Raw genomic sequence first — 24,994 nt, forward strand, 5'->3', positions numbered from 1 at the left:
AAATTTAAGTTGTTATTTCTTTTTTCCACATGCCACAGCTCCCAGAACTCATTTGGTCTTTTGCATTTTTAAACTTGCTGCCTCAACATCAATTGTTCCAAATTTTGACATCAGTAATTTCTTTTTTTTTTCTCCCCCTTTTCTCCCCAATTTGGCATGCCCAATTCCCAATGCGCTCTAGGTCCTTGTAGTGACGTAGTGACTTCCCTTAATCCGGGTGGCGGAGGACGGAGGCCACGAGGAGGTTAACCCAACATGACTCTACCCACCCTAGCAACTGGGCCAATTGGTTGCTTTGGAAGCCTGACTGGAGTCACTCAGCACGCCCTGGATTTGAACTTGCAACTCCAGGTGTGGTAGTCAGTGTCTTTACTTGCTGAGCTACCCAGGTCCCTGACATCAGTAATTTATAGAACATGAAAAAAACTGGTTGAAGTCTTCTGTTGTTGCATGGAAAAAAGCAACTTGGATATTCTGCAAGATGTCACCTTTTGTTTTCCACTGAATAAAGAACAACATCAGGCTGTGTAAATGATGACAGAATTAAAATTTTTGAGTGAACTCTTCCTTTATCGCACAGGGCCGTATTATATGACCACTACGTCTTAAGCACAGTGCAATGTGATACGCCACATGGGCAAAATCAGTAGGCATGGCCAAGGAGGTTTGGTATTTTCGTGCAAGTCTGCGCTAAGTTTTGGCATAAGTGGGTTGGTGATATTGTGTGCGCAGAGTGCAAGCGATAAATGGAGACAGCCTATTCAAAAGACTTTGGTGGCAAGTGTAAATGGGCAGTTTGCATAGATGCCGATTTATGTTCTTGAAGCTGGGTGCCCTAAACAAGGGCGAGTATCCACGATCAGATACCTAATGTACTGACTACTGTAAGATAATCCTTAAAGTATCAAAGTTTAAAGTTTTTATGAATGTTCAGAGGAGAATTCAGACTGAAATAAAAATATGACTTATATCATATTTTTAAAATTAAGATTAAAAACTCACTGCAAATACAGTTTTCTGCAAACATGATGAAAGGAGAACGTAAAGATGCAGTAATTCATTAAGATGCAGCTTTTCAGCATCACTGGAAATGAACAGCAACTGATCAAATACACAAGCACTGACATGCAGTATATTACACTACAGAAAATATGACTGATTGTCTTACTGAAATGAGAAACATTGTAACAAATGACCCTCTTGAATGTCAGGTATATATCTATAAAACGGTCTTTATATGCATGAAAAAGTGGCGCTTATCGGGACTAAATTACTGTAGGCTCCATTAAATTATAGAGAATGTATGTTTATTTAATCACATTCATGTACTGACAGACGACACCATCACTACTGTAATATTAACTGTAATTATCAGAGACATACTTTTATGTTCCACTGTAATTTGCTGGTGGAATCCCCAAACTGCAAATGGGCAATTCCATGAAAATGTCAATCATACCATGAAATTATGATTTCAGTCTTATTTCAATTTATCATGCAGCCGAAATGGGTATTATAACGTAATATGTTTTAGAGGTCGAAGTCTGCAGACTTTAAAGCGTTTTGGATGGTTTCCCCTCATGACGTAAGTGCTGCTTTCACTAATGTCACGTACATAACGAAGAGATGTCATGTCCATAACGCCGTTTTTTCCTAATTTATGTGAAAATGAAAATGAATAAAAAATAAATATTATATGTTCTAAAGAGTGCCAACCCTTCTACATTCAGAGGATATTATTATTTTTGGATAGTTCATTTCAATTCACAGAGTTTTTACAAAGTGTGTGGTCTCCCAAAAACTCATGTCCATATTTGTCACATCCGTAACGCAAGCTCATTTCCCAATCTATACTGGAAAGAAACTTGTCTAGACTGAAATTTTTCTGATGTATGGACTCTATCTGCATGGGTCTATGATTATACATAAAAATTGTTTGATATACTGGTATTCAGTACTTTATAATATATGAAGTTAAATTTCACATTTTCACTGCAAATGTCACTGCAAATAACGCTGGAATTGCCCAAATGCAAGGACAGATTTTAGACTTTGCAGAGAGAATAGACGTGGTTCTCAGCAGTGTTGGGTGTAATCTGATTACAAAGTAATTAATTACTGTGATTTAATTACTTTTGTAGTCAAAAAAGTAGTTAATCAGACAACAACTAAGGAAATGTAGACATAATTTTGAAATCATTGAGCAGAAAAAACAAAATTATTCTGTGAAAAATTATTTATAAAGTAACTTAAAAGCAAAATAATTTGTAATGTGATTATTTTTCTATTAAGTAATTGTTAAAGTAATCAGATTACAATTTTAAAGAAGTAATTAGTCATTTGTAGTGGATTACTGTTTTTGAGTAATTTACCCAATACTGGTTCTTAGACGCCTTAAGCCTTAATGACTTATTTCTCACAAAAATAGTAAATTAGGCATAGTTTGCGCAACTTCATTTACAGTTCACGGACCTCCCATATGTTTTTACGAAATACACCCACTGTTTGTAAAAGTACTCCCACAAATAGTAAAAAAACTCCCACCCACGATTAGTTGTGCATTGCCCGGGCACGAAAACTGAACTTAGATGTAACACTCTCATTTTGGATAAATTGGATAAGCCGTAGTGCACGATTGTAGCGCATAGTGCTGCGCCTAATTCATGTGCAAAAATAGAGCCCATAAAAATGCTTTTTGAATTTGAAAATTTAAAGTTCAGAAACGTGATGGTGGACAGAATGCAAATTCCTCTCACCCAACTTTTTCTGTGAAAAAGAGGAATTACCTATCACATTTACTCTTTCTACCAGTCTATCTGCCTGTGGCCTACAGACTGAAGTTAATCAAACTATCTTAAGAAATATTTATTGAAACAGTGTTAGTTACCAGACAAAAGGCATAAAATGTGCCGCTTCTCCTGGCAGCTGAGTGGTAATGTGAAATAGGCCTAGATCTCACACTCCTTACCAGGAGAAGGACAACAGGATTATGTCTCAGAGTGGCAAATAAGCTGACAATAGTTTATGGCAGCCGCACACCTCCTCCTTTCTATTTACAAAAAAGATAAGAGGAAATTGGAGGAATGAAAGGATAAAAGGCAGGAGACAGATGTTTTTCTGTGACCTTCTGCACATGTTCAGAAGAGCATGCTATCTACGGAGCAGAGCCCATATGCAGTGGTACATTGTGCACTTAAACATTAAGTTGTATAGAATTTTAATGAAGTGTTGCATCTATGCAGAGCATGTGACATATATTACACAAATGTTGTTTTAACGCCAAGCTGTTTCTTAGTAATCTAGCCACAAGACACTTGCCAAAAGGGCAAATCACATTTAAAGCCCACGAGACCTGCATGTACAACTAACAACATTAAAACATTCACAACAATGTTTCAGAGGACAGGTAGCATGCCGTCTGCCTGACCTCAGGCTCGAAACCCCACAGGGCTCCCACCAGTCACTCATACACGTTTACAGTAAAAATAAAAAAGTGTGTTTGCGCATTTAGCATTGTCTCAGGTTGTCGTGACAACAGGATTGCAGAGTACTCCGTCTTTACCACCAGCAATTAAGAACCCTAAACCAGCAGGTGACTCACTTTCATGACATGAAGGAAGAGAGTTATTTCCAAAATTGCAATTAATAAGAAAACGTATTTGGACCGTGAACATACTTGTAGGGTTATGAGTAGTTTGAGTGGTGTGAAGTCAGCTGAGAGTCTTCTCGCATAGGCTCCCTTGCTCTCAAAGTTGAATTTGGGTACTAGAAAGGGCATTGATTTTCTAAACACTGGGACACTGGTGACAAATTAAGTCACCACACAATCAAGAGGTCGCACATTAAAACGCAGTTGGTACTGATCAACAACATTGCCATATTAAGGACACGATCGAGAATTTTCATTGTTAAAACGCACAGTGCTTTTATGATAAAGAAATTATATACATGAACAAATAAAAATTCTCATTCATAACGCTGCCGATGAGGCTTTATTTTAATGACACGTCACCATATTTGGGCTCCATATACACTGGCGGCCAAAGGTTTGGAATAATGTACAGATTTAGCAGTTTCAGAAGGAAATTGGTACTTTAATTCATTCAAAGTATAGTCAGGACATTACTGATGTAAAAAAAAACAGCACCATCACTATTTGAAAAAAGTCATTTTTGATCAAATCTAGACAGGCCCCATTTCCAGCAGCCATCACTCCAACACCTGATCCTTGAGTGATCATGCTAAATTGCTAATTTGGTACAGTTGTGCTCAAAAGTTTACATACCCTGGCAGAAATTGTGAAATTTTGGCATTGATTTTGAAAATATGACTGATCATGCAAAAAACAAAAAAAACAACTGCCTTTCATTTAAGGATAGTGACCATATGAAGCCATTTATCATCACATAGTTGTTTGGCTCCTTTTTAAATCATAATGATAACAGAAATCACCCAAATGGCCCTGATCAATGAATGTTTGGCTTTGTTACAGACACACAAGTTGACACACACAATTATAAATGGCAATTAAAGGTTAATTTCCCACACCTGTGGCTTTTTAAATAGCAATTAGTGCCTGTGTATAAATAGTCAATGAGTTTGTTAGCTCTCACGTGGATGCACTGAGCAGGCTAGATACTGAGCCATGGGGAGCATAAAAGAACTGTCAAAAGACCTGCGTAACAAGGTAATGGAACTTTATAAAGATGGAAAAGGATACAAAAAGATATCCAAAGCCTTGAAAATGCTAGTCAGTACTGTTCAATCACTTATTAAGAAGTGGAAAATTCAGGGATCTCTTGATACCAAGCCAAGGTCAGGTAGACCAAGAAAGATTTCAGCCACAACTGCCAGAAGAATTGTTTGGGATACAAAGAAAAACCTCAGGAGAAATACAGGCTGATCTGGAAAAAGACAGTGTGGTTGTTTCAAGGAGCACAATACGACGATACTTGAACAAAAAGGAGCTGCATGGTCGAGTTGCCAGAAAGAAGCCTTTACTGCGACAATGCCACAAAAAAGCCCAGTTACAATATGCCCGACAACACCTTGACACGCCTTCTGGCACACTGTAATTTGGAGTGACGAGACCAAAATAGAGCTTTATGGTCACAACCATAAGCGGTATGTTTGGAAAGGGGTCAACAAGGCCTATAGTGAAAAGAATTTGGGGGGGGGGGGGGGGTGAGCTCTAAAAGCACAGATAATCTTGTGAAAATTGATGGCAATGTGAATGCAGCATGTTATCAGAAAATACTGGCAAACAATTTGGATTCTTCTGCATGAAAGCTGCGCATGGGACACTCTTGGACTTTCCAGCACGACAATGACCCTAAGCACAAGGCCAGGTTGACCCTCCAGTGGTTACAGCAGAAAAAGGTGAAGGTTCTGGAGTGGCCATCACAGTCTCCTGACCTTAATATCATTGAGCCACTCTGGGGAGATCTCAAACGTGCGGTTCATGCAAGATGACCAAAGACTTTGCATGACCTGGAGGCATTTTACCAAGACGAGTGGGTAGCTATACCACCTGCAAGAATTTTGGGGCCTCATAGACAACTATTACAAAAGACTGCATGCGGTCATTGATGCTAAAGGGGGCAATACACAGTATTAAGAACTAAGGGTATGCAGACTTTTGAACAGGGGTAATTTCATTTTTTTCATTGTTGCCATGTTTTGTTTTATGATTGTGCCATTCTGTTATAACCTACAGTTGAATATGAATCCCATAAGAAATAAAATAAATGTGTTTTGCCTGCTCACTCATGTTTTCTTTAAAAATGGTACATATATTACCAATTCTCCAAGGGTAAGCAAACTTTTGAGCACAACTGCACTAGAACATCACTTGACACTATATCAAACATAGTTGAAAGCTATTTGTTTTTTTAAATAAAGCTTAACATTGACTTAGTGTTTGTTTTTGAGTTGCCACAGTATGCAATACTTAATACTTAATACATGTCTTAAGGTCAATATTAGGTCAAAAATGGCAAAAAAAGAAACAGCTTTAGAAACTCGTCAGTCAATCATTGTTTTGAGGAATGAAGGCAATACAATGCTTGAAAATGCCCAAAAAAAATGAAGATTTCATACAAAGGTATACACGACAGTCTTCAAAGACAAAGGACAACTGGCTCTAACAATGACAGAAAGAGATGTGGAAAACTAGATGTACAACTAAACAAGAGGATAAGTACATCAGAGTCTCTAGTTTGAGAAATAGATGCCTCACATGTCCTCAGCTGACAGCTTAATTGAATGCCAGTTTCATGTACAACAGTAAAGAGAAGGCTCAGGGGTGCAGGCCTTATGGGAAGAATTGCAAAGAAAAAGCCACTTTTGAAACAGAAAAAAAAAGGAAAGTTTAGAGTGGCCAAAGAAACACAGACATTGGACAACAGATAATTGGAAAAGAGTGTTTTGGATCTTAACCCCATTGAGCCTTTGTGGGATCAGCTATACTGTAAGGTGCGTGAGAAGTGCCCGACAAGACAGCCACATCTATGACAAGTGCTACAGGAAGCGTGGGGTGAAATGTCACCTGAGTATCTGGACAAACTGACAGCTAGAATGCCAAGGATCTGCAAAGCTGTCATTACTGCACATGGAGGTTTTTTGATGAGAACTCTTTGAAGTAGTTCTGAACTACTTCTGAACTAGTTCTTTTATTTTTTTTTTCATTGTAATAGTTATTTTTCACATTATTAATGTCCTGACTACACACTGTAAGAAGTTGAATGCCACTTTGGTGCATAAAAGTACCAATTTCTTTCCATAAGAGCAAAATCTGAACATTATTCCAAACTTTTGGCCACCAGTCTACATGAGTTGATCAATTATTTGATTTGAGAGTGAATAAAGACTAGTTATGGTCTGTTTATCATACAAAGGGGATCATATGGCTTCAGAAGACTTTTGATTTTTTCTTTTTTGGCTCTCCCTTTTTCTCCCCAATTTAGAATGCCCAATTCCCAATGCGCTCTAGGTCCTCCTGGTGGCGTAGTGACTCGCCTCAATCCGGAACGAATCTCAGTTGCCTCCGTGTCTGAGACCATCAATCTGCACATCTTATCACGTGGCTTGTTGAGCGTGTTACCGCGGAGGCTCAAGCTATTCTCCACGGCATCCACACACAACTCACCATGCGCCCCACCGAGAGTGACCACGAGGAGGTTACCCTATGTGACTCTACCCTCCCTAGCAACTGGGCCAATTTGGTTGCTTAGGAGACCTGGAGACCCACCAGGGGTGGTAGGGCTTAAGAAGACTTAAAATATGATGCACAAGTCACATGGACACCTTTGGCCTTGTGTAAAAAACTTGCCATGTAGATTTCATCCTAAAATTGTGTGTATGCACAAAAGTCTGATTTTGCGTACGCACAAAGGTTTTCAGATATTTTTAATACATATGCCAGAAACTGCGTAAAGTTTCCTTTATAAATCCCAGTTAGTGGAAGTTTGTGTGAATTGATCCCCACCCTGCCACCCCCCCCCCCCCCCCAAATAAAAAAAACATAGATGAAGCTTACAATGACTGTTTTTACTATGCAAAACCTCATCTACGTACATATAATAACTATATGCATATTGTCATCCACACACATGATACTAAGGAGTTAACGGTATGAGAAAATATAGAAGATAATACACACTGAAGACTACTGTACATGTTGCACATAAATGGATGGTGTCTATTAGATGCTGCTGATAAAAATATTATTTCTTAATCTTTATCTTTTTAGTGTAAAAATATCTCAACATCCATTAGAAAAGATCAAGAAAGCATAATTATATATTAAAACTTGTTTACAGAGAATATTTCTAATTTTATAAGTGTCTTATTCTCACACCATTGGGAAATTATTTTTGATTAGAAACCTAACCTTACTTATGCAATTTTGCTTCTCGGGTAATGATTTTTTTTAAAATTATTATTATTATTATTTTTTTTTTTAAGGATTTTTTTTATAGGTCCTTATAGGTTAGATTTTTTTCTGGAAGCAAAACAAAGATAGTGATTCATAAAAATGCTTTTGCAGTGTAAAACACTATCTGACATCATCAGATTGCAGCCTTTTTTTTAATATAAAATAAAAGCTTATCTTTTGTTTTGTAAGGTATTTATCATAATGTTTTATGGGGTTGTCATTGCATTTCAGGTCTCTTGTAAATATTTACAGAAGCCTCTGACCAGGAGTAATGGTTTGAATCAAAAAGCAAACTGATATTTTATGACATCAATGAGCTCATGTTTTGTGAGACAGGCTTCAATACTTTCGACATACAGTATGATGTTTACATTTACACTCGTTTACATTTACGAGAGAAAGAAAATGTACTTCTAACTTCAGCATGAAACTGTTCTAATGGTGCAGTTTTCAGGGTGCATCGCACGTTGTCAAGTTTCAACACATTCAAAATATATATAGGATATTAAAATGAATAAATGTCTTTTTTTCCCAGCCTGTTGTATTAGTATTTATTTATCACCCTTTATTTATATTACATACAGTTCCAATATATTGTTATTTATACAGGGCAAATACTATTTATCAAATCTACCTTTGTTATGTATCACATTTTAATGGGGATATAATTTATTACAGCTGACAGTTACGTGACCAAACAAGGTTTGAACATCAATCGTAACAAAATAAAATTGAAATTCATGGCTTTTTATCAGTTCTGTGTACAAATTTGAAGGCTGTTTATTGGATCAATACAGGTAAACGTCATATTATGTGACTAAGCATTACTTTACGGAGAGCTTACGACCTACTAGGTAAGTCTTGCCTTGAGAACGGGTGGCGCAACCAAGTTAACCACTGACTTAGTTACAAATTAACTAGTAGTTACTAAGCCCTTAGTGTGAACTTTACTGTCCCAACTTACGTGAGACCTTACGCACAGCTGGTGCAACCCTACCCAGATGACTTGAGAGACTGTAGGAACAGCAATGCTCACTGGTATTTATGGTCCATTCAGGGAATTTTTTGGGAGCGACAGTTTCTGTGCACTGGAACGATTTTGAATGGGACAGCCCTAGAAATTCCTGACTCCCTGGCCAGTGCCCTGACTACTAAACAAGGGAACTGATTAAGATGTGCCCTTAGAGACAGAGGAATGAAGCAATGAACAAAAAGGTGACACATGACAAGTCCTGCTTTTACAGGCTCCAGTCAACTCTGTCAGCTCACACAGCCGTCGCAGCATGTAGAGTCTTGACAGAGGTTTCTGAGCAGGAGACAGAGAGGAAACAGCAAAGGGAAAGGGTTTAAATTGAATAGAGAGCTTGGAGTGGGTCGAACTGTCAGCACTTTAATTGCTATTACAGAGTGCTAGTGATGCAACTCATTTTCTAAACCTACTAAAGGTACTAGAATGGGGTGGGCGCTCACCAGAGACTAATGCAGCTGAAAAGAATGACGCTCAGCCAGTGCTCTCTTCTCTCTTGATGATGTCAACCGTAGATGTAAGGTAATTATTCACAATACCATGAGCTTCACACTGTACATCACTAATATCCCAAATGACTATGCTGACCACAAAGAAAAAGCTCTTTGAAGGGGAACAATAGATGAAGAATATAGATGACTACAGAGAGAGAAGTCACTCGTAGATTTTCAATCCTTTTCAAGTCTATAAATTGATTGTTTATTCACAACACAAAAACAAAGCACCATCAGGAACAAGAGACCACTAAAAAAGGACCACTAAAAGTGTGGACCTTCTCCCTGGTGCTTCGATTTAAATAATAAATTGCATTACTTTCTGAACAGATTTCATTTAAATGTAGCCAAGTAAATGACTTGAGTTAATTGGTCAGCACCCTTGGAACAGTATATGGCTTGGGAATGTTGAATGAAAAGTTGCAAGTAAGTAAGAGTAGGTAAGATTGAGGGAGAGATTGTCAGTTTGTGTGAGGCAGGCTGGAAAACAGAAGTTCATTATGAGTGTGGGCTGATGGAACAGGCGGTTTAAGGCATTTCCATCAAATAACTTTACTTGGAATCTTTACATGTGTATTCACCAGAAGGTCACCTGGGACAGACGCACACAAATGCATGAACCCACAAATACATACTCCTAATTAGTAGCCCTGATTCGTATTCAAATGTGCAACCTCTCACCTTTTGTTCCACACTATTCAACATCACCTTCTAGAATATATAATGGACACACGCACAGGTACAGAGCACAGATTTCAATACTTCAGTCACTCGTTCATCCCTCAATCACCAGATTTTTTTTTTTAAAACAAGAGGGAAAAATGCAGAGAAGATGAGAGGTTTGAGAAGTTCCATTGCACAGACAACAAACACAGAGGATCTGAAACTTAATGTATAAAGATATTTTCTCTCTGTTGACACTCTTTCATTTCACAGATAATTACATGTAGATGAGTACATTGTATCAATTATCTGTCCATCTATCCATCCATCCATCTGTCCAGCATCATCCATCCAACCAACCATCCACTCATTTATCAATCCATCCATCTATACAACCATCCGTCCATTCATTCATCCATCTGTCTGTCAGTCCATCCATCTATTTATCCATCCAACATCATCCGTCCGTCCATTCGTCCATCCATCCATCCAACATCATCTGTCCTTCTATCCATCCAACCATTAGTTGGTCTGTTGGCCTTTCTGTGCATCCATTCATTCTTCCATCCATCCAATATCATCCATCCATAAAACCATCTGTTGTCTTTCCATCCATCCATCTATCTGTCTACTCATCTATTTATCCATCCATCACTCCGTCCGTCCACCCATCCATCTATTCATCTGTTCAACATCATCCATATGTCCATTTGTCCATCCATCCATTAATCTATACTGAATATTCAACATCATATGTCTGTCAACCAATCCATCCATCCATCCATCCATAAAACCATCTGTCTATCCATCCATCCATATGTCCAATATCATCCATTGGTCTATTTATCTATCCATCCATACAACTGTCTGTCCATCCACCTGTCTATTCATCTATCCATCCATATAATTGTCTGTCCATCTGCCTGTCCATTCATCCATCTATCCATCTATCCATCCATCCATCCATTTGTCTGTCAGTCCATCTATTCATCCATCCATCCAATCATTCATCCATCCAACATCATCCATCCATCCATCAATTCATCTGTCCATCCATCCATCCAACCAGACATCGGTTGGTCCAGTGGTCTGTCTGCCCATTCATTCATCCAGCCATCATCCATCCATCAATCCATCCATCCAACACATCCATCTGTCCATACATCCATCCATTAAACCATACATATCTCCGTCTATCCATCCATCTGTCCATTTATCTATACATTTGTACAATGTCCCTTCAACTGTCCGTCCATTCCTCCATCCATCCGTCCATCTAATCATCTGTCCATCCATCAATCCATCCAACATAATCCATCCGTTCATCCATCCATCCATCCATCCATCCATCCTTCAATCACTCCATCCATCCATCCATCCGTCCATCAATCTTAACATCAGGTGTGCTTTCTCTCTCACTTTCCGGTTGTGTTTGTGTAGATTCAGAACTCAGAGCATCCGTGTGGAATGATACATCCACAAGAACAGCTGAGAAAGCACTTAACTTGTGCTAACCTGTATGGAAGACTTCAATAATGCACAAGTCCTGCAGGGTATTGTGCTTTCATGACTTGAGATGGCTCCTTCAAGCCAAATGTCTTCCTCAAACAAAAGTTTGTAAACAAGCAAAGAGTCGGAGATGGAAACAGACAAAAATCTTGTGACTGAGACTACTCTTCACTTCAAATCCATTTAGTTGAGTGCTAACTAATCCCTATAAGGCAGTTAATTAACTTGGGAGCCATCTTGGTAACACCACAGGGCAGCTGTTTGTTAATTGTTAATAAGCTGTGTTGGTAATTGGCATACACGAAAGACCAAAATCTCCAAAACTGTCTGTCAAGGTTGCATTTCAGTAACACATTTCAAACCAGCAATAAACTCAGACATGAATGGTATCATACATTTTTGTTCTTTAGCTTAAATCACGCTAATAAAAAAATAGGAAAAAAATTTGTTTTCAAGCTAGTCCAGTTAATGTGCATACATATTCTATAATAAACAAACTCTCAAAAAGGCGATTGGCTCTTTTAACTGAAAGGCGAGACTTCCTTTACTACAGCTAGGGTTGACAACTTTTCGTCACGTGAACAGGGGATGCTTGAGCATTTTGCCACTCAAAATGTTATTAATGAATGGGACATCTTTATTTGGCCAAAAAATAGGATGTTAGTTAATATGGGACAGTTGTCAACCCTACCTACAGCTGCCATTTTGAGCGTTACATTTTCTTATGTTCTTTTTCTCCAAATAGTCTGTCTCCTCCTCCTCCGTATATTCTCTCTGGTGCTAACCTGGTTTTTTCAAACTACCATGATATGAATCCAAAGGGACAGATTAAAGAGCATGCACAAGAACAACATACCACCACATTTCACATTTCGGGTGTGTATTATGTGTAAAAACTCACTCTCTCTCTCTCTCTCTCTCTCTCTCTCTCTCTCTCTCTCTCTCGTCTCTGTGTGTGTGTGTGTGTGTGTGTGTGTGTGTGTCTTGTTTTCTGGGTCACTGAGATATTGGCCTAGTGTTATCTACATTACGTTAACAAGCAAAGTTCATCTCTTAAATGAGTCACCACAAACAAATGAAGGCTCTAATGCACTGTTCTACCAGTGTTGAACAAACAGTAACAACTTTATAATTGTTCTTCGATGCATATATTCCTGTTTCAGAAGCCATCTTTGACCCTACATGAAGAGCAGCAGAAAAGCAAGTCTATATTCTAACTTAATCTTCTGTCTTCTCTCACTTGCTCTCTTGAACAAGGAGTAAGGGAAGACGACAGTGTTGGGAAAACACTGAAAATGTTGATGTTATGGGAGAAGAGGCATTAATATTTCATAGTGAATACAGTACCCTAGCTGCTCCCCAAGTGCATATCAAACAGACTGGCCCATAAAAGCTTTTCAACTTAAAATTTTTAAAGCCTCTTGAGGGGGTTAACAGGGATAAATTACACTGTAAATGGCTAAAAGGTCAGGGACAGTATTGAGGTCATGGCTTAAGGAAAATGACAGTGATTGAGGGAAAAGAAAGTGTCTGTGTATGATTGAGAGAGACAGGGTTGAGGATTGACGGAATTCCTGACATTACCAATGAATAAAAACATCTTATTTACGGGTCAAAAAGTAAGACCTGCCAAAACTCCCAGACTGAAAGACAGTCCAGATTAAAACTATATTATATCACATAAAATATCACATTTAAAGGAATAGTTCAGCCAAAAACGTCACAAAAGGTGACATTAAACATATAATATTAATATTAGACATATTAAAAATATATTTAAAGGATTTATTTGCCATATAATGAAAGTGAATTGTGACTCTGGTCTTTCAAGCTCCAAAAAAATAATAATAAAAAAATTCAACAAAACCACAGTAAAATTAAACGATACAACTCATGCACTTTATTCCAAGTCATCTGAAGTCATTTGATCACTTTGTGCTATGAACAGAACTAAATTAAAGTCATTATTCACTATCAAATCAAATTTGGCAGCTACTGCATGTCGATAATATCAAACCTAAATAATGACAAAATGTTCATTTGTCAGGGAACTATTCCTTTTGAACTGTTGTTGTATGGAAAAAGACCTGTGTGAAGATTCTTCACAATTTTTCCTTTTGTGTTTCAAAGAAGAAAAATGAGAGCATACAGGTTTGGAAACACATGAGGGTGAATATATAATAAAACTGTAATTTTTTGGTGAACCATTCCTTTAATTTACAACCAACAGATGCTAGTTTGTCTTTTTTGGAGTTATCCCTCTGTTATTCACTATCTGGAAAGACCCTTGGAAATGTGAGGGCTAGATTTGGGGAAAATCTAGAGAACAACATGCCTCAATGAGCAAGCCAAAAATCACTTCATTATCAGTCTATCTCATAATAGATGGAAGGCTGTTATTCTTCTTTAATTTATGAAGAGTAAAAAGATCTTACAACAAGCAGTAGTTATTATCCTATGTTATTGTTAAATATTTTAATGTCACAAAAGACAAAAGCTGTCACACTTCCTAAAAGGTGACACTCGGATAAAGTTTAGCATCCCATACTTTAATGTGACTCTATGCTTTTGTGCTTAATTAAATAGACAAGTGTTGCCACTACATTTTCAGCCTTACAGTATTTTAAGATTAAAATTTCAAGCCTGTTAGAGAGGTTAAGAAAATCTTTAATGTTTTGTATGTTTTTAAATGAGCCCAGCCATCACTGTTTGAATCCAACAGAGACGCTTTTTTTTTTAAACAAATCCTGCTGTGGTAAGCCTGTGTTTGTGCTCAGCCAAAGTTTGGGAAAGAAAGTCTCTTATTTGGTTGTAGTCCACAAGCAACTGTTGAGAGGTCAATCTAGTGATAAATGATCACACTGTTATTCCCAAAGGAAGAAAAATGATAAACTTATTACAGAATATGCATAACTTGTCCCCAAACTATAGCAAAGTATGTCCACACATGCATGGAAACATAAAAAATAAAAAAAAGGTGCAGTGATACAGTGATTATGGCCCTGAGTCACTTGATTGGATAAAGATAGATTGTGTTCATTGACTGTTCCTCTGCGACTTAGGTAGTAACTCAAGCTGTGATGAAGGCTCTGTTTTGACACTCATCTGGCTTCCTTGATCACTCTTTGTCAAGTGATATTATTTGCTTGAACAGTTCATTAGCTAAAACAGAGCTGAGGGAATCATTATTGCAGGAAGCTCAATCTAAAAGTTCTCACAATACACACTTTTTGCCTCCGTATTTTTTCCCATATACTGTAGAGTACTTCTGATTCACCATTGTGGAAAGTGTCTACGCTAATCAATGCCAAACTCAGAATTGCCTCTTGGATGAATTCTACAGTAATGTGTGTGTGTGTGTGTGTGTGTGTGTGTGTGTGTGTGTGTGTGTGTGTGTGTGTGTGTGCGTGGTTATGGCTGGGGAGATATATGATGGAACACATTTCATTACTTCCTTTAAGACTGCCGAGCACCAACTAAAGCAAAGGAAACTGCTTTGATAAGTTGAAAAGCAACAGGCCAATCAAAGCAGCAACACAAATTCAGTTGCTATTTCACATTCAGGAGTCGATAAAGACCACAAAACAGGTCCCTACAGCAATTCTCAAAGCACACAGGGATAACGTCCCTTTCCTTAAAGCTCAAAGCAGAAACGAGGGGAAGAGCACTCCTATCGATTTTTTAGAGAAGGCTCTGTGATTTGGGAGCACTGTAATCTAAGGACACTGTTTCTCTCTGCTTACACAAGTGGCAGAATAGAGACAGAGCAGCTGTGCCAATGGCCTTAGCTATAAAACCTGGCACATTAAACAAGGCCAGCATCACTTTAACAAATAATTCATACAAGATAGACAGAGGGGAAAATAAAGGCCTGGGAGATCAGCTGGGTGGATAAAAAAGGTTAACTCAAGTTAATCAGCCAGAAACAGCATCAGCTGGATTGTATGTAAGTGGGTGTGTGCATATGTGAGTGTGTGTGTGTGTGTGTGTGTGTGTAAATAGCAAGGCTCATTTCAAGTGCTGGTTACTATTAAAATATATATATATATATATATATATATATATATATATATATATATATATATATATATATATAAATACTGTACATATACTGTATTGAAAACTACAAAAATTAATCTTCATGACTACTTTAATTATATATCATACCAAATTTAAAAATATATATATATATATATATGTTTAACCTGTGCCACCTTGTTTTGACCACAAGCCAAAAATTCCAACTCAAAATTCAAGGGCTGTAGTTCATCACTCCTTTGTTATTACACACATAATTGTGAAAACAGTTAGAATAGCTCAAATATATTGTAAAGTTATTGACAAGTTATTTCCATAACATATTTATAAAATAATATATGATACTGACCTTCTTTGGGCATAGAAACACAATGGAGCTAAAGCCACAAGTCTGATAATGTTCTATTTAAACTCTGAGTTATATGAAACACTTTCCAAGATCATGCCTTGTGATTATGACCACATGTAGCATTAGTGTCTAAGTGCAGAATGGTAAACAGGACAAAATACACATCATCTAGTGCATATTTCTTACTTCCAATCATAATCGAGTTGTTATAGTAGTGTATTTTACTGAAGTCATGTGGATTCCATTCATATAATGAGGCAGAAAGCAGATTATATAAATCATATAAAAGCGACTGCAGCCTGAGTAGCCAAATCAGTTGGGAAAAGATGATAAATAATTTGTGTACATTATATTGTGACTCGTTGGAAAACATACGACACAGAAGAGGTAAGAAGCATTATTCAAGGCAAATGTATACTAAAGTAATAGCCACAAAGCCATAGCGGAAGTAGCTTTACCCGGCGGTGGTGTAGTTTCCAATTCATGTGAAAAAGGCTGTTGAATAAGTGCATGGTTGTGGTGGCAAAGGAAACACTGGGTGGTGGTCAGAGGTGGCGGTGGGCAAGCCAATGACTTGGTAGGTTAAGACTGATCCACGGGGCAGATGTCCAAATTCAGTTTCCACTTTGTACACTGGGTATTTGCTTGATGCCACCAGCAGCTTGTACATTTAGACTGGGTAGCTCAATAGTAAAAGACGCTGGCTACCACCCCTGGAGTTCGCTAGCTCGCTAGTTTGAATCCCTAGGCGTGCTGAGTGATTCCAGCCAGGTCTCCTAAGCAACCAAATTGGCCATGTTGCTAGGGAGGGTAGAGTCACATGGGGTAACCTCCTCGTGGTCGCTATAATGTGGTTCGTTCTCGGTGGGGCACGTGGTGAGTTGAGCGTGGATGCCACAGTGGATGGCGTGAAGCCGGTAATTGTTACCACAGACCTTATTTTACTCATAAGTTCAAAAACCCTATTATAAAAACCCATAGGAAAATCCAGAGGGAACTCATGGCAAATTAGACTTCCGGGTTCGCCTACAAATTGACGTCACGGCTGAACAGCTCTACTGACCTGTTTCATGTGACGTCACTGTATGACCGCGCTGCCATGTTTGTGACCAAAATTCCATATTTCTTCATTGTGTTACGCTGTGGGATGCGGCAAAAGTCCGGCAAAATTTTTGTTTCTGTTTATAAATCTTGAAAAGGTGATACTGCTGTTTAATTACCAGAGACAAAATGTAATTTTTCTTTCAATAAAGATTTATCTTTTAAGTGACACGGCTTAATTTCGCCAAAGTCAAGCAGCGATGATGGGGGAGAGCAGGGATAAAAACACTTGTGGGTCTTTAAGCATTTATTTAGATGTGTCAATTATATTTAAACCATCATCGATTCAGATACAATTAAACTGGACATGCGCATAGGATGATGCTATTCATAACACCCAGACTGTACAAAGGTATGTGATAATTGTTACATGTTGTAATGAATGAAAACACACTATAATGTGAATATATAGTATATATTTAATGTGTATATACTAATGATAGTCAATAAGCAATACATCATAAGATCATCAAGCACAGATTTTATTCACACCGCCAGACTACAGTGTAAACAATACATATGTTATATTCACTAATATGCCTCGACTGCTTCTGTGTGCTCTTCATGAGTTAAAATCAGCTCTTACATTCATACAGATGGGATCATCACAGATGTTTTGTAATATTTTGACCAAATCAGAGCAGAAAACACAAACATTTGTAACTTTTGAATGAGAGATGTTCACAGCAGTGGCGTAGCCAAGGGTGGAATTAGACCCATGCCCACCCAGAATATTACAGATAATTTTTTGACATCAAATATATATTTATAAAATAGTTTTAAAAAATGCATAAATTCTGATTTCTGAAAGTGTGAAAGAACTTTCTGAATGCACCACCTTTCTGTTGTTAAGGAAAATTTGGCAAAAAAACATTTGGGCAAAAATTTAGAACATCCATTTTTATTGAGGCCCACTCAAAAGTAATTTCCTGGCTATGCTCTTGGTTAACGGTGATGTACCGGTAGGCGTGTGTACTCGTCGGTCACACATCAGACTTGCCGGCGTACAGAGATGAATCGTGGATAAAATATAGTATTTTTAAATGTCCACGAAAGTCAAATTTGGCAATATTTGTGCAGACCTCAGACCAGAATACACCTTTCCTGGTACTTGGCTTGGATCAAAAGCATTTTTTGAGGTTTTTCTTGATATAGTTTTACGGGTGTTTTTTTTTTTCATTTACCACCATTGTTTCCTCCCGCTGATGGTCACAAATATGGCGGCTGCAGGGGAAAAGTAATGTCACTGAAACAGGTCAATAGGTACGTGTTTCATAACAACTGTTTCATTTTCATAACGCTTGCTTTGATATAATGACATATTGACATAAATTAAGAAATTACTCTGGCAGTAACATTTCTACTGTAAAACAGTGGTCTTACATCGATGTCTGAGGCTTAGAACTTTTTAATGATATATAGTTTGTCAAGATTAATTACGTTCTTTACATTAAAACTATAGAGTAACTTTGTACAAATGTAAACAAAGAACGCTTCAGAGCGTGGGCACTCTGAAAAACTTTAACAGGTTAAAACATTTTAAAATTAACATTTTAAATAGAAAATGCCAAAAATGTAAAGTTGCCATAAAATTTTAAGGAATAAATACCCTTGCAAGTGGTTTTAAGTGCTGGTAACCATTCAAACAACAACAACAAAATATTAAAAACTAAAGCTTTATTCTATAAAAATAAAAAATAAAATCATAAATCATAGAAACAAGTTTCTAAAATTATTTAAAAAACTGTAAAATTATTTTTAATTTAAATTAACATTAAAAATGTAAATAAAACTGAAATTCAGTTGCATGTCATTTATAATTAGAATGAATAAAGACCCCTTACAAGTAGTTTTAAGTGCTGGTAACTAAATATCAGACAAAAAAAATCCTGAAAACTGACCCTTAAATCTTCATGATACTTCATAGTAGCTCTAAAATTATATAAACAAAATTCAATAAAAAAAATGTCTTATTAAATTTCAAATATTTCATTTTATTATGACATTTTACCATATAATCAATTAAACACCCCTCGTACATCTTAGAGGTCACAAGCAGATGCGTATAGAACACTGTCAAAAAACAAAAAAAAAACAAAAAAAATAGAATAGGAGAGGTCCCGGACACTATCATATAGCTTGCAGATCATTAAATCACACAATATTTCGGTTTGGGGAGTCTTAAAAATAGAAAGAGGCATTTTCTGATATCCAAATCTTCACATAATAGCTGCATACTCTAGATGATTTTAGTACTATCACGCAACCCTCTCCAGATTTATTCAGTTCCCTGGTCGACAAATGCAGTCAGAACAAGCCATATGAGCAGGCAGATATCAGAGTGACTGAGGCTGATCCTGAGTTTTAACCCCCATTACAGAAACTACTCAGGCTGTTTTCTCTCTAATATGGTGTTTTCCCTGCCTGGCCCATACAAATGTGTATAAATTTTTCAAGCCCTGCTGACAAAAGCTTTCAGAATCCTTCTTGTTACTTGTAGCTCTCACAAGGTATTTTTACAAAGATCTGCACTTAGACTATATTTTATTTAGGAAAAGCGTACCTGCCACTTCAAAAGTGAGCAGGTGCAGGACCTTTGAGAATGTGTGCCTGTACGTGTGTAGTTGTTTGTGTGCTTTTGCTGAGTGTGAGATTATTTCTCTATGTGTGTGTGTGAGAGAGAGTGTTTACAGTACTTGTTGCCAAACCAGCCTTACTTCGCTGAGAGCAACATTAATGTTCTCTCTGAGTATGGTACCACTGGCCTCTGCATTTGCCGGAACTGAGGTCATACCATGTTTTACTCTGAATGAAAACAGAGCTTTTTGCTCAGACACTGATATCTGACCTCTTGACCCCACACTACTCTTATTTCCCCAAGAGTGCCTGCAGCATCGTTCCATGACGGCTAGAAATGTCGGGAAAACACGGCACTATGTCTTAGATTCACAACCACTGAATATACACCAGGACAAGAAATTGCAGGGATAGCTTATTCCTCTCCAGAGCAAAATATGTAAAAATATAAGGAGGGAATTAGACATTAACTCTCAATGTGTTAGTGGGTACAGTTTTAAGGTGGAGATTTTTCTCGTTGTTCTTCCGGGCTGTGTTTGTGCAGACTTTATGTTCAATAACAATTTCAGAAGAGTGCTTGAGTACTCTAGAGATCAGCAAATGGAAGAGACTTACCCCAGAGAAGAGAAAGGAATAGAGTCTGCTTGCCAATAAACAGGGTGTTTCTAAGTTCAGAGACAGAACTCTCCATTATTAAGTTTTGGCCATATAATAAGGCGAGCTCTATCTGTGGTGCTGTTTGCCGACAGAAGGGACTTGTGGTTGTTCCAAATGCGACAGCACTGAGTCAAAATGCACTGGCCTACATTCATTGTATGTTGAACTATTTAGTAAAGTGCCCTAGGGCTCAACTTGAGTGTCTGCTCTTAACTTCATTTGATATCTATTAATGATATGGGTCATAATAATTTTAGACTCATAACACTTTCCAAAAATGAAAAATGACTGGTACACTTACACATTGCGATTTGCTTTTTAGCTGTCTTTATATTCAACCTAAGTTGGTTAATTGGTTTTTTTTAGGTGATATTTGAGTTTTAAATGTGTGTGTGTGTGTGTGTGTGTCTATGTGTGCGCGCGTGTGTGCATGTGTGTGTGTGTGTGTGTGTGTGTGTGTGTGTGTGCTTTTTTTTTCATTTGTGGGAATCAAATATTAATGAAGAAGTCAGAAGTAAAATAACTAAGAGATTTTTTAGCTCTTCTCCAAAGGCACATGTCTTCCTCAATAGAATTATGGATGACACATTCTGTTTCTTTCTAAGAGTAATGTGTCCTGAATTATTATGGTGAAGTAAATTGCTGTGCACCACATTAAATTCTAAGGAGAATCTTAAGATTTGTTATTTAACAAATCAGTTCAAACATTCAAAGTTCAAACATGAAACTCCACATGGCGTAAGCTGACAGAATCTTTTAACTTACCTGTTAGCCAATCAGCTAATCATACGTCAAGACAATCGGCTTATGTGGTGTAGGCTTATATGTCCTTTGACACGTAATCAGGTAGCCAATCTCTCTCTTTGCCTATCATTTAAAATTGCTCAGTTTGCAAGAAATCCGGTTTCACTGCAGAGCCCTGTGAGAGTTTTTTCTTTAAAATGCTATTTGCTCAGGTGGTTGCTAGGGCCTTTTCTTTGAATAGCTTGCACGGTAATGTTTGCTTTTGGCCATGAAACATAAAAGTGTGCCTTTAAGAAGGTAAGCCATAGCCAAATCAGGCACTGGCACACATTGGTGTTGTAGGTCATTAGTTTAAATAAATCTACACATAGCTTGGCTAAGTCACAAGCTAAATAAGCTCTGGGCTTTCCTGGTTCAGGTACACATTATGAGTCAGGTCATTAGTCGTTTAAGCCATTCGGCCAAGCAGGCCCAGGCACACTTAGCTAGCATACACTCAATGCACATGGCTTTTCAGTGTAGTAGCAGTACACAAGTCTTGGCGGTAGATCTGCTGGTTTGGGGGGTTGTGTTTTGTTTTATGCATTTGTGCAGCTTCCCTGCTTTGTTGGGGTATTGTATTTATGTCTAATTATGCAGCAGCATATCATACATGCTTGATGCAGCATTTATTGTGTTTTTCTAATTGTGCAGCAGCAGCAGCATGTAGACATGCTTAACTCAGCATGTCTGAGTATGTTCTAGTAGTAGCAAGTCTCTGTACTTGCTCTGCAGCAGCAGCATAGCACATCTAGTCCGTCAAGACCAATATCCCATCAATATGTCAAACTCACATTAATATGCTTTCCAAGAGTTGTCTTAACTCTTTATATTGACAGCAACAATTGACCAATGATTGAACTTGCACTGGATTTCTAAAACTGTGAACCTTTCAGAATATCTTCAATACGGTTCCACTGCATATACAGTGACCCCAAAAAGTAAGGACACACTTGAAATGCATTTAACTGCATTAAATGACAAAATATCAAAACAAGAGCTATCTGCAAACAAATGATGCTAGAGATGAGACTTTTAAGCAACTGGTGTTCAAGGTTTTTTAGTGGATGTATGAAATCAGTTCCCCTCAAGTTCACACAGGTGACTTAGCAAAAACAATCACCGGAGTAGCCCATCACATTTACTATGGACTACTTTTTGTCTTCATTTTGAACGACATATCTAACAGAAATCTTTTTGTAAAATGTTTTGTCAAAAGTGTATTTATTCTATATTTCTTTCAAATAAATTGTATTTTTTTTTTTCTTAAATAATTTTATGCAAGGATATTCATATATATTTTTAAGTGAGGTTTAAGTGTCCAAATACTTTTTGGGGCACCTGTATGTTTAATGAATATGGCTCGTGGTTGTGTGGAGGAGTGATTGTAATGATCGAACCTGTGGCGTGCGCGGTTTGTACGGGGAGCTGCTCTCTAGGTCGGCCAGGATGCTCGTCAGGGAGTCGATCTCAGCATCCAGACTGGAACGCCGCTCCTCTAGAGTTTTCTCTGGTCCCTTTATCTAAAACACACAGACACAATAGCCTGTAATGAAACTAGGTCTTTTTGAAAGAGGGTTGCTCTAAATCAGCTAACCTACTTAATCACACTTGAAATTCAAAAATGAAAGAAAAATAACCAAATATTACAAACAAGGAAAGGCAATTTAAAGGTTCAATACAGCACATCTTCTTCTCTTGGCTACTAATAGACAATACCCTCAGAGCAAGTGGTGATAGTTTTGTTCTTTGTGTTTTGTCTGTACATGTTCAAGTGTACATTAAAATTAATCATGGCCTCAGACAATTGACTGTGAGAGAACTACTGAAATAATGAGAGGCAATTGGCTGGGAAAAAAGTTTCTTTATGATGTGAAAGAGAAAAAGAAAACAACAAATAATGCTTTGCTTGTGAGCTCATCTCATATTAATTAAATCGCCTCTTAGCTCGCTCTCTCTCTCTCTCTCTCTCTCTCTCTCTCTCTCTCTCTCTCTCTCTCTCTCTCTCGCTGTCCGCTTTCTCACTGCTTTCACTATTCTTGAAAGTTTCACCCAGTTTCTCCCAAACTAACGATAACAAAGCCTTCACTCTCTCAGTTTTATTCACAATCCGATTGCAGGTTTCTTTTCAAGATGTTTACACAGAGGTAGCACCGCACATCCATAAATAAATATCCCAACACACTTAATCTAAATATTGGGTCTCACTTGATTCATGTGTCGTTCAGAGAGTACTCACTAAGTCTCAAGGTAAGGTACACAACATCTTATGTTGCAGTATACAGTGTATTATTGCAGGGGGTTTTAAAGTCTTAAACAGTAAGCACAACCCTGACAAAATTTACAAGACTGTTTTTAGCCTATATTTGTGATATACACGCATAACATGAGCCAGTCTGTGTCTCTATATACAACTGCAATGGTCACAAAAACATGAAGACACATCGACCTGATATCATGTTATACTCGTAATAATGGACACATCATGATTTTGTTCCATATATTTTCAGATTTTCTACATACAGTATGTGCCACCACATGAGTTCTGAGAAAATCCTTTATGCGTACTAGATAAACTTGTGCAGCTAAGTTTTCCACTGAGGTGAAAGTCGTAAGAAGACGAGAGTAGCTACAGATGTTCTTAGTAGACAATTTAAATGTCATTTGATTTACTCACATCTATTACCTTGTCAGCGAGCATTCAGACATAATTCTTACAATACTAATAAAAAAAAAAAAAGAGAGAATTATACTGCAGTTCCTAAAAAAACGTTACCGGCCAAATGGCGAGTTGATTCCTCATACTCTGGTATTTTTTCTCCCTTGATATACTACAGAGGCAGATTGAACAGAGGAAGAGTTATATGGTGTTCTAATAGATTCACAATTGCACAGGACATGTTTTGAGCATGCACACACACTCTCTGAGCGAGAGCAAGGAGATTTCATAAAAGAGCAGCGTATTTTTTAGAGCGCGAATCCAGTTTTTCACGAAAACGAAGGAAATGGATGTGCTCTGGCATGACATGCAAGTGCTGTCGATATTTAAAAGTATAATAAAGCCATAGCTTTTTGGTCTATGAAGCTATTAATTTGCATTTATCTGAATTTCATTTATTTCATTTCATATTAATTTAATTGTATTTATTTATCTGTTGATTTTACTTGGTTAATTTATCATCATTCTACGTGCTTCCCCTAACATGCCCTGGCGAACCCCTGATAAGGTGCACCCCCCAGTTCGAAAACTGTGGTATTATTACATTACAAATTACACAAAATGCATAACAATATGGTGAATGTACAAGTATTCCATGTTCTAAAATACAATTTGCCCTAACAAAGTGTGGTTGAATTAGTCAATTAGAGAAGCTTTGTGCCATACCATAATGGACTGAATGCCATTTACTGTAAACCTTACTGCTCAAAACAATTAATTGGTTTGAATGGGGAAAAATTAAATCATACACATTAGTTCAAATAAATTAACCTTGATGAGTATTTAGAACTTTCTCTTTCTTTTGAGTTCACAAAACTGACACCTTTTAAGTAACCTGAATTGTTTTATAATTTTGAGTTTAATGAACTTGCCTCTTTAAATTTAACTGAAACTGGGCAGGCGATTTCTATTTCCCAGCATGCTTTGTTCTAGCTAGATCTTGCTAATTAGGTTCCCTCTTCTGAAATTTTAAGTTCAGCCAGAGTTAAATTTAAAGCCATCAAAATGTATGAGTTAGCTTACTCAGTATTTCAAGTTAAGAGCAATTAACATGCATGTGTAGTACAAAATCAAAATCTGAAAGTTCTATTAACTTAAACTTGGGAGATTATTAACTTAAAAAAATTATGTAACTGAAGTT

General features: G+C 37.4%; 1 protein-coding gene across 3 annotated transcripts in view; it reads right to left on the reverse strand.

The window, feature by feature from the left end:
- The window catches only part of LOC127446356 (lipoma-preferred partner homolog), a 324,624-nt gene that overhangs the window by 144,667 nt on the left and 154,963 nt on the right, over positions 1 to 24,994 (reverse strand). For all 3 annotated transcript variants that reach the window (XM_051707243.1, XM_051707241.1, XM_051707242.1), the window contains one exon: positions 22,535 to 22,657. In XM_051707243.1, the coding sequence (XP_051563203.1) occupies positions 22,535 to 22,657 (123 nt within the window). The remainder of the gene's footprint in view (positions 1 to 22,534; positions 22,658 to 24,994) is intronic.

Source organism: Myxocyprinus asiaticus, chromosome 9 (assembly GCF_019703515.2).
Source record: "Myxocyprinus asiaticus isolate MX2 ecotype Aquarium Trade chromosome 9, UBuf_Myxa_2, whole genome shotgun sequence".
Classification (NCBI taxonomy): Eukaryota; Metazoa; Chordata; class Actinopteri; order Cypriniformes; family Catostomidae; genus Myxocyprinus; species Myxocyprinus asiaticus.